The following is an 11,003-nucleotide window of genomic DNA, read 5'->3' as shown; positions in this document are numbered from 1 at the left end:
GCGATGAATTCTTTAATAGAACCTCCTGCCTCACCAGGCTTTTCACTGAGAGTAAAGGTCTTTACACCAGATGCTGCCGAGGAAAATGATCGCCCAATTCGTTGCTTTCGAGTTATTACATCACCAAATATTACCATACGAGAATTTTGCACAGAAGCTTCAAGAGTTCACGAAATCAATTATGGCCAGTAAGTCTTTGCGCTTCTGCGAATAGACAGAGGGGAAACTTTGAGTTTGAAGTTGACATTCGCGGTTGCTGATTCTCACTTCATCTAGGCCACTTGCGATCAAAAAGTGTATGGATGATGAATTATTTGACGTCACCCAAAACGATATGCTAGGACCCCTCTTTCCCAATATGTCTACTATCCGAATCATAAAAGCTCCCAACAAACCAAACATTAGAGATTCTCTTCCACCAACTTCAGCCCTTCGATTTAATCCAATAAGTGTTCTTGGTCAAAAAAGAGATAGGTCACCTTTGAATGGAAATGCAGAACCCTTTTGGAATCCCCAAAAACGTCAGAGGACGGCCATAGATCCAGATCACCCAATTCCTTCTCGAGAGATAGAGTCATGGAATGGCGGAAGGTTGGAAGGGATCCCGGAAAAGTCAGAGACAACAATTCCAGATTCGCAACGGAGTGCTATCTTAGATCATGAGGATGAGGACAATGATGTTGTACCAAATGTAAGAGAATATTCTCCCATGACCTCCGACACCGCACAGCGATCATCCCCATCGCCAGTAAAGCGAAGTTTCCCTCGCCAAAGCCATGCCATAACTAACTATGTCACAAAGCTATCTACCAGTAATTTAAATGCGCGATCTGACAAAGCTCCGAAAGAACTTGTCAGTCTGTTCCAAGAACCTCCGCCACAGATTCAGGGCACACCAAAGAATAGTACAGGAGCGAAGAATGCAAGTTATCATATTCAGAGGGCTACTAACAGAGGCCGATCTGTTTCGACGACTGCGACAAGTCCTTTGATAGGCGAACCACAACTTCCTCCTCACAGCCACTCAAACTCTACCAAGAAGCGGAAATCAAGTACTCCGAATAATCGGTCACCTCGGAACGAGAGTGATATATATGATGACTTTGGTTCAGATACTGAGGAGCCAACCATTCGACAATCAAAACTCAAGTTTAAGAAAGATGCGCAAAAAGGATTGTCTAGTGTTGAGACGTTAGCCGAGTCACCTTCAAATAACAATTCACATCCTTCCAAGGCTTTCCAGTCGATTTCCACTCCAAACGAGCTCCCTCTAACGCCAAAGAGTAAAGTACGCGAGGAGGCATTGCGCAAAAGGAAAGAAAGTGAAGAAGCAGCTAAGGTAGCGCGGGCTTCAGCTGCAAAAGCTGCCGAAGAACGTCGACGTGAATCGGAAAGAGAGGCTATTGCAGCAAAAGCAGAGCGGATGCGCAAGGAGAAGTCAGAGGAACGCAAGGCAGAAGAGGAACAGAAACAAGCAGCGAGAAAGCAGAAGGAAGTAGCTGCCCTTGAAGTCCAGAGATTAAAGGATGAGAAAGCGAAATTGCGCAAACAAATTGAAGAAGACGACAGACTTGAGAAGATCAAGGCGTTAGAGGAGGCAGCGAAACAAGCCGAGGAGGAGTCTATAAAGTCAGAGGCTCCTGAAAATTCTAAGAGAACATCCAACACTCCACAAGAAAGCAGGAAAGGAACTCCCGTCAACAAAAGAAACACCCCTGCCGTTATACTTCCTCGTCAATCATCCACGCCTCATTATCCAAGAGGTAAGAAGTCATCTTTGAAGACATCAAGTTCTTCTGAGAGCATAAAAAGCTCTTCATCCGGTGACCCACCTCCTAAAGATACCAGCTTAGAAGCTCAGATACCATTGCCATCGAAGAGCCCTCGGCGTGTTTCCTTTGACCTTAATGCGACAACCACCCCTGTGAAACCACCTCCCAAGAAGGCAACTTCAATTGATATACCAAATGGGAACACAACACCCAAGCTTGCTTCTAGTCAAATCCCAGCGCAAAGTCAGACACCAATTCCATTGCCTAAAACTTTTAAACGACCTGATCGTAGTGCTACTCCAGTCAGACAGCAATCATTAAAACCATCTGCTATGAACCAACCTCCATTGACAGCAGCTCGCACAGGTTCGATGTCGCGCTCCGCAACACCTAAGCCTGTTTCTCTACCAGCACATAAGAGTGTTTTGACTGAGTCAAAACCTTTACAGAAAAACACTATTACACCGGAAGCAAGGAAAGCAGTTACTTCTGCGCCCAGCCGACCATTATCGGTCAAAGGTATGTAAATAATGCGCAGAAATCACTAAGATTGTTTTGATGTCATTATTTTCTCATTTCGGCCCATTTAGTCAATCAGCGAGCAGTTGAATTGGAAAGATTTTAAACTGACTGTATAATTAGAAAAATCAAAGTCACCAATTAAGCCTGCTGAAGTACCGCTTCCTCCAAGCTCCGACAGCTCCGACAGCTCCGACTCGGAAGTTTCTGAATCTGAAGAAATGGTCGCTATCAAGGAAGAGCCGAAAAGATCGAATAGTCCTGAGACTCTACAGGTCGAAGAATCAAAGAATAGCGAAGATCAGTCGGATGAGGATGTCGAAATGGGCGAGAATCAGTCATCATCACGCGAGAGTCGATCCCCGGTTGTCTTTCATTCCAACGCAGCATCCAGCGATGAACGTAAATCCCGCTCTAATCTCAATCAAACGTCGCGTTCAGTTTCTTCCTCATCCGAGGATGAATCTTCAGACGAAGAACAATCAGAAGACGATGCGGACGAAAAGCAGAATGACATTGAAGATAAAGCAGAAATAAAAGAGACTGGAGAAAGTTCCGAAGATGAAGATAACAGTGATAATGATGACGAGGACGTGGAAATGCCAGACGCTCCACCACAGCGGTCCAGTCCGAAATTACCAAGCCATGCCCGGAGAAATTTGGTTTCTCCTATAAAAACTACAAATCAACGTAAGACTTCTAGCAGCGATGGGGATGACACCCAAGACGAAGTTGATCTACAACTAACATCTGATATTTTCGAAGCCCAAGGTTCATTTTCCTCACCTGCCAAAAGACCAACGATTAAACCATCATTTAATTTTGGCGCAAGTTTGTCTTCACTTAACAGCCAGAAAGGAGCCATGTTTAAATCGAAACCTTTGACAAATGGTCAACTTGCAAAATCTAAATTGCAACTTTCATCTCAAATGATAAAGAATGAATTTTCGGCATCGGAATCCGAAGAAGAAAGCGATAGTGATGATAGTTCCGACAATGATGACGTTCAAATTCCAGCAACCTCACAAATTATCCAACCTTCAACCCAAAATAATGGTTTCATCTCAACAGCGACTAAGAAAATTCAAGATGCCGGTAGTGATTCTGATTCTGATTCTGATAGTGTTTCGGATTATGCAGCAGCAGCAATGGAGGAAGCGAGAAGATCATTAATGGCGGAGGTTCATCAAAGTGGAATGACTGCTAGCCAGAATAATATACTACAAAGTTCGCAAATCTCGGCTAATGGTGGGGTAGGAAAAGGAAAAGGGGAGACTGGAGTGCTTGGCAAGACAAATGGAAGTGCGAAGGGTTCGAGGACTGCAGGGAAGGAATTTGCTAAGAAAGGAAGGGATAGGATTACGAATGGTTATGATTTTAAGAATTATGGATCTTTTAATTGAATTGTGGGGGTGGGCGGGGGTGGATGAAAAATGGGAAGTTGGTTAAAAGGAAAGCGCTTTAAGGGGACATACAACAAAGAGCGTCATTTGTGCATAATGATGGGGTGATTTTAAGCATGGAGGTGTTCACATTTTTGCTACACGAGGAGAAAGCTGCTGAAGCAGATATGATATCCGGTTGATTTTCTTCATTTTTGAGGACTTGTATAAAGGTAGGAGTTTGGATTCAGAAAGGAAGAGAAAAAATAGGAAATTTCTCCACATTTTTTCTTGATTTTTTTTTCCTTTTCAGTGTGGTGTGTGTATACATTTGTGTATATTGGATGACATGGGATATTTGATGTTGTATTTTAAGTTTTTTTTTGGTTTGTAGATTGGGTTTTGAGATGAGGGTGGTAAATGGGGGTTAGTGAGTGGTTAGTGGTAGGGGGAGGAGAAGGGAGATTAATATGATGATTTTTTTGGAGTGGATGGGAAAGGGAAGGGAAGGGGAGGGAAGGGAAGGGAAGGGAGGAAGAGTGATGGGGTAGGAAATGAGGATAGGGATGAAGATTGAATGGTGGAGATTGAGGTGGAGGCGGGAAATAGGGAATGGATTAAATAAAATGGTGATGATAGTTGTAGATATGTAGCTTTGGGGTCAGTGATGGATGTGTGTGTGTGTGTATGAATTTAATGTATAGATATCATATTCCCTAACTGAACAAACGAGATTATTGCAAGTAAGAAGTAAGATTTATGAGTATTCTTAGGATGGGATGGTATAGTGGTGGTATAGGTGATTTATTTTAGTTTATGAAGACTTTTGAATTTTGGGTTGAGATTTGATTTCTGATGTGTTTTTGTGTTTGGCTTTATATTGTAAGATATAATTATTAAAATGTCAATAATAATCATCTTCTTTATTGATTATAAATTAAATCCATCAGAATTCATCATATCCATCCCCCAACCTCACAATCATTATCAAACTCATCATCCAAATCCCCCGAACACTGCGAATACTCACTCTCACTATACACATACACATCCACATCCCTATCCGCATCCTTTTCCCTATCTCCATCAACATCCCAGCCACAAGCGTCTCGATCTCCTACTCCTCCTCCTCCTTCTCTCCCCACATCCTCAAAATCCAACATCGCATCATCAACCCTATGAATTAAATTTTCCAACCCTTCTTCTAAATTTTCTTGCATAGTTGCTGTTTTTCTACTCCATGAGGTTGTGTTCGATTTTTCGATTTTGGTGTTTAGTGATTCGTGTCGAGATCGAGATGCGGAATTTCTAGATTTTGGTCCTGATCCTGATCCTGATCTTGATCCTCGAGATGGATATGGATATGGATATGGACTTGTAAAAAATAATTCGTTTTCGTTTCCATTCTTTTCATTTTCATTCTTCCCCAAAAACAGCATATCAGAACCCAATCTTCCATTGCGATATCGCATTGCGCTTCTAGTATCGGGTTTTGGAATTTTGTCCTGTTGTTTGAATTTAAATCTTAATTTCCCCCTAATATCTTCCCAGCCGCTTACGTGACCCCATAACCATATTTTTTCAGATTCTTTCTCGAAAATGTTTTCTAGGGTTTTGGTTTCTTGTTTTGTGGGGGCGAGGAAGAGGAATTTTGTTTGAGGGTGATGATGATGATGATGTGGATTTTGGGGGTGAGGGTGAGGGTTAGGTTTGCGATTTATTGATTCCGAGAGCGGTTTTGATGTGATTGTTGATGTATCATTATCATTATTGTAAATATCATTAGAGTGAGTATGATGAGGAGAGGAAAATGAGCTCAAATCCCTCTCAAATATAATATCAATACGAACCAATCCTTCCATTTCTAATAAAGCATTAACGAAATGATTATCCCCGAGTAGTGTACTCCATACTTCGAAATCTAACGCGAGATACAGGATTTTATGCAGGTTTCTGGAATATAATATGTGGTTTCCGAGGTCGGGGTAGAGCGTACGGGAAGTGAGGTAGATGGTGTCGGTGTGGTAGTTTATATATACGTAGGGATTTGAGGGGAGGTAGTAGGGTTGGGCGAAGGAGAGGGGAGATAGATGGGTGAGGGTGAGACGGCGGGAGAGATGGTTTATGTGGAGGGCTATTGGGAAAGAGGAGGTGTGGGTTTTTAGGATTGGGAGGGGTTCTTGTTCTTGTTCTTGTTGTTTGGAACTTGGGATACATGATGAGGATTGAGATGTGGATGGTGCGTATTGATATATTTCTATGATTTGCGGTCCCGGTAATGTATGTCTCCAAATAGTTCTTTGAATTTCCAATGGTAATGATGTGAAGTAAGGAAATGAAGTAAGAGGTTCCCATTTAGTATTCGATAATCGATTCGATGAGATATCGGGTGTACAAGATGAGGAAGAAGTTTTAGAGGAGATACTAGAAGAGCGAGAAAATGATAAAGAAGGTGTGGAATTTAGACAGATATTTCGAGAGCGTAAAGGTAGAGAAAGTGGACGGGGTAGTTCATCTTCTGGAGTGAGTGGATATGTGAATGTGCCATAGTCATGAAGTGGTTTCATGGCGAGCTCAGGAGTATTGTTTTTGAAAGGACTATAGATGGATATGGAACTAGAAGGTGGAAGAAAAGAATCGCTGAGGTCGACTCCGGGGAAGTTGAAGTCGGCCATTTTGGAAGTTTGGTTTGTATCTATTATTTATTTGGTAGATGGATTGAGTAGTGAAATTTGAGAAGAATGAGTTGCAATACGATAGATACTGCAAATCAGAACAATAAGGAAGACAGAACAGGAAGTAAAATCGAAATCGCTTTTGAAAAAAAATTCACTACCAGATATAGAAATTAGAAGAGATGAGATGAGATGAGACGAGGAAATAATCCGTATCCTCTCAAGCTGAGGATGAGCAACCTTAAAGACTTCTTTCTTACTGTAGCCAAAACACCACACTTGTATACTAAATTTAGGTTAAAAAAAGCTCAGCTCAGCACTCATTGCATTGCAACGATTAACCTAACTATCTGGCATCTAAGCAAGGCAGTATTTTGTAAGAAAAGATCTAGAAAATGAAAGACAGGGAAAGATAAAGTTACCAACACATCAAACATAATCAAAAATTAAGACATAGATTGACCAATTATACAATTAAAAGTATACGAACTGAGAGACTAGAATGTATGTATAGTACCTAGATGGGTGAATACTCGTGTTCCAGCAAAAAGACAGTTGGTAATCTGGTGGCTGAGATTTACTGCGACTCTATGAGATCCGAAATCCAACATACGGAGTAAGCGGATAACCTTATCAAAAGTTATTTGTCTAGTCGCATGCCACATGCCATGCACTTTCGACCCACCCCCACCAAGGCTGATGGACCACCAGACCTAACCAATTGATGTCAGCATTATGAAACATAACCAATGAATACTTGCGATATGGCTGTGAACAGGTGATTTATATAAAATGTTGTGATTTTGTTGCATATCGAAAGAAGAGGGCATTATTTAGGCATTTGGCTGTGTTACGGAGTACTCGGTAACTTTACTAAGGTTGATTTACTGCGTGTGCTCCGTCCATGGCTATGCAGTTGTAGAGTTGTAGTGTTGCCATCTCCATAGTATACATCTCTGTTTGTAATCGTACAGAAACACTCCAACTACAATAACTATAAAACATAACCTCAACCTCACATCTAAATCCCAAACCATACATCCAAGGCATAAGACCATCTCCCAAGAAAACCCCAATAATCAGATTAGTCAAATCAAATCAAAATAAAAAGATGTTTCTTTGTTGCATATCTAGAAATATGCATGCCCTACTGCCCGAGTTTTAGGGCGTAGGCTGGTTGGTGGATATTAATAGGGCTTTTATACTCATGTTTTAGGGATAGATTTGCATTTAGACTGATAAAGAGATAATCTTGTTTTTGAGATGTGCAACAAAGACGGACATGTTTCGCCGGTTTGAGGTTGATGTCCGAAAGTTAGGTAGGGATGAAATAGGTAGCTAGACATTTAACCTGAGTTTGGGTTGGGGGCTGTTTTCGGTTAAATTTCGGATGGTGATGCAACACACATCACCAAAATCTAAACCATCTAACCTTAATACATCCATCTATCTACAATTCAATCTCTATCACTGGCCCTTGATATGACTTCCGCCCATCTACTATATACCAGAAGACTGCAAATAAAATCGTCGCACCAAATGTCAGATTACTAAAGTTCATTGTGGCCGGGCCGACAGGCGTCTGTGGGGGCCAGAAAGCCCAGAACCATAACACGAATAGATATACACAGGCAAAAAGATTATTAACAACGCCTAAAATGCCAGGGATACGCCATGGTCCCCAATGTAGGTCATCTGCGCCGTATATTATGATACGTGGATCATATGCCTTGATTTTCCGGGATTGTAATCGGCGCCAGAGAAGCATGCCGCAGCAGACGAGATATGAAGAATAGAGGCCGGCAATACTGAGATTAACGATGTTGTTGAAGGCGACGCCCGAGCCGAGGATAATAAGCGAAAGAAGTATGGAAACCATAGTGGTGAATGCGATGGTGTATATGGGGATTGAGGTCCGGCGGTCAAGCTAGTGACTAGATATTAGTACGAAATACGTCATCTCGAGATTTGTTGGCGAGTTTAAAAGGATGGATGGACGCTTACCTTTACCCAATACCTCCATAGTGGAACACCTCTGTCTCTAGCGAAAGACCACAGCATCCTAGAGGATGAGGCGAGAGCGCCAACTGTGCTGCACACACCGAGAGCTACAACGATTAGACCCATTACTGCAGCTCCTGCGGTTGAACCAGTTCCTGTTTGGAAGACATAGAGGAACGGATATCCTAAAGTTTCCTGGGCGTTCAATACATCATCAAGATCCCCTAGACAAAAGAGGTATGCGATCATCATCGCGAATCCTAGGACACCATTGAGGATGAGGCCACTGAGCATGGCGCGCGGTACAACGATTGACGCTTTTTTAATTTCTTCTGACATCTGTATTAGTCACGGGTTATTCCGTGGTCAGCTAGGGAATTTGTATTACAGACAACTGGCTGAGGGTGATTGTCTTACATGAACGGCCGAATCAGCGCCAATAAGGGAGAACACAGAGGCTGGCAATCCAATCATGAACGATAGTCCTTGCGAAGACCACGCACCTCCATTGACAAACGTTGTAAACAGGGAAGTATTGCCGTGGGGTGAAAGATAAACGAGCGGAATTAGGACAGCAAAGAATCCTAGGACGTGCAAAACCAAAATTACGCCTTCAAAGTGCGCAAGAGTTTTGCTTGCTACTGTATTGATAACAACTGCAAAGGCTAAGATTGCCCACAAAAAGAGCATCGATTGCCATGGTTTCGGAATATAATCTGATTTTGTCATCAATATGATACTTTGAAAGAGTGTCCCTATAAGATAGGCTGCAGATGCAGTAACTGCTTGCCATCCGACAAATGTCATCCATCCTAATCGCGATTAGCTTCTTCCTTGTCTTTTGGCGGTGACACTCTGAGTGAAACAGAGCTATACCAGTAATGTAGCTCAAGAACCTTTTAGATCGGTCCGGAGCTAACATTGCGACCCAACTGTATTCTGCCGTTAGAGGATAGTAAGGTATTGGTAAGAAGTTAATGATGCCTTACTGGTATTGACCTGCTGCTATCGGTGCCCTGTCATTGAGACGTCAATATCGATCGAACATTGTGATCTTACATCAAGGAAGTTTCTACTCACATCGAAGCCAATTCTGACAAAACAACAAATGTGGAGATGGTGCCAATCCATACGATGATGTATCCCCAGATGACTCCCGCAGGGCCACCACTACTTTCGTTAGCGATTGCGTGTATTGTTGAAAGAAGTGTGTTTCTTACTTGAGAAGACTCTGAGTTGATACTCTGTGGTGTGTTAGCTATTGCTAGCAATATTGGAGACTCAAAACGATGTCAGTGCATTAATTTTAGGGAACACGAACATCAACATTCCCTCCCAGGTAATAAGGACAGTGCACGAAAATCCCAGAATGGACATGAAGCCAAAGTTGCGCTGCTTAACATTAGTATCATCTGTTGCTAGAGCGACTCACGATATGCGTATAACTTGCCTTTAGAACAGGCTTTTTGCCAAGCCGAATAAGATCTTTTTCATCTCTGGTGCGACCTGCTTCGACAACCTCTCCGATATGAGAAGTTGGCAACGCAGTTTCCGTAGCATGCTTTCTGTTTTGGAGTTCCATGTCTAGAGCAATCGTTTGTAGCTACTCCCTTGTCTTGTTCACGAAATAGAAAAGAGAAGTCAATTGAGGGTGTAAATAAATTGTGAGCGAGAGATAGAAAATGGAACGAAAATACCAAAGATTGGGTGGTCAGTCTGGGCACGGCGAATAAGAGCTGCAGCCCATGTTGTGTTGTAAAAATATATCATTTCTGCTTACTCAAATAATTGGATTAGATGCACAGAACCCATGTTCTTTTCAAGATGTATTGAAACATGGTACGGCAATGGTACGAGAGTGGAAGATTTGAAGATTTTAAGGAATCATTTCGATGCACCCGTAACCTTTTACCCCAGCTAATAAATTCACAGCATGTGGGGAAGTTTTATTGCATCCCGATTGGTGAGTTCCTTGGTAGTCCGAGCGTTTGCTAATTGGGGACGGATCGGTTGTATCTACCGGGCGGCCCACTTATAATCTTTCAATATCTGTTTGAAGTTCCTCCTTCCTCCATAATCGACAAGAAATTACAATAAAATAGTAGCATGGCCTGAATTGGCTTGAAGGAAAGAATACCCGAATGTCGGTCCGAAAATTCATGCCTTTCTTCCAAAAGTCGGCGCCCCTCTAAAGCATATTAGCGGCGTAGAGAGATTTAGAGGGTAAGAATGCAGATGCATATGCATCTTCCGCAGCTGATATTAATTAGCCAGGGTGCAAACGTTATTTTGTTTGATTTATTGATGCTCGCCCGATGTAGTGTAACAATTTGATTAATGTGAGAGTCTATTCGGTGTCCTTTCAAGTGAATGTCAGATTGGAGATTAACCGAATTCATCATTAAAATTTATATTTACTTAAGGTTTTTTACATTAGTATAATAGTTTATTTTATTTAAGAACTCCAAAATATTAAGTTTAAAATATAATAAACATATTAAATTATCAACATTATAATTAAAATAATCTTTTTAATTTAATTTTAAATATTAATAAATGTTAAAGTGAATGGTTCCTGCGTAGCACGTGCACAGGGCACTAGTCCTATTAGGACTAGATTGAGAAGCTCTCTGTAAGAGAGCTTCGCACTTCTG

The 11,003-nt window shown here is 41.7% G+C and overlaps 3 protein-coding genes across 3 annotated transcripts; 1 reads left to right on the top strand and 2 right to left on the bottom strand.

The window, feature by feature from the left end:
• Window positions 1-3: 3 nt before the first annotated feature.
• SS1G_12783 (predicted protein) lies at window positions 4-3,694 on the top strand (the record flags this gene model as incomplete). Its single annotated transcript, XM_001586157.1, has 4 exons — window positions 4-188; window positions 277-691; window positions 803-2,291; window positions 2,415-3,694. 4 exons carry the CDS (start codon window positions 4-6, stop codon window positions 3,692-3,694), a joined length of 3,369 nt encoding a protein of 1,122 aa, XP_001586207.1.
• A 935-nt stretch (window positions 3,695-4,629) lies between these two features.
• On the bottom strand, window positions 4,630-6,348 carry SS1G_12782 (predicted protein; the record flags this gene model as incomplete). The annotated part of the gene is made up of 1 exon (XM_001586156.1): window positions 4,630-6,348. The coding sequence occupies one exon, from the start codon at window positions 6,346-6,348 to the stop codon at window positions 4,630-4,632; it is 1,719 nt and encodes a 572-aa protein (XP_001586206.1).
• Window positions 6,349-7,727: 1,379 nt separating this feature from the next.
• SS1G_12781 (hypothetical protein) lies at window positions 7,728-9,931 on the bottom strand (the record flags this gene model as incomplete). The annotated part of the gene is made up of 9 exons (XM_001586155.1): window positions 7,728-7,766; window positions 7,976-8,275; window positions 8,353-8,681; window positions 8,853-9,161; window positions 9,226-9,281; window positions 9,430-9,519; window positions 9,570-9,593; window positions 9,671-9,741; window positions 9,782-9,931. 9 exons carry the CDS (start codon window positions 9,929-9,931, stop codon window positions 7,728-7,730), a joined length of 1,368 nt encoding a protein of 455 aa, XP_001586205.1.
• Window positions 9,932-11,003: the final 1,072 nt, after the last annotated feature.

Source organism: Sclerotinia sclerotiorum, genomic scaffold (genome assembly GCF_000146945.2).
Source record: "Sclerotinia sclerotiorum 1980 UF-70 scaffold_22 genomic scaffold, whole genome shotgun sequence".
NCBI classification, from domain to species: domain Eukaryota; kingdom Fungi; phylum Ascomycota; class Leotiomycetes; order Helotiales; family Sclerotiniaceae; genus Sclerotinia; species Sclerotinia sclerotiorum.
This window is presented reverse-complemented; position numbering and strand designations above follow the sequence as displayed.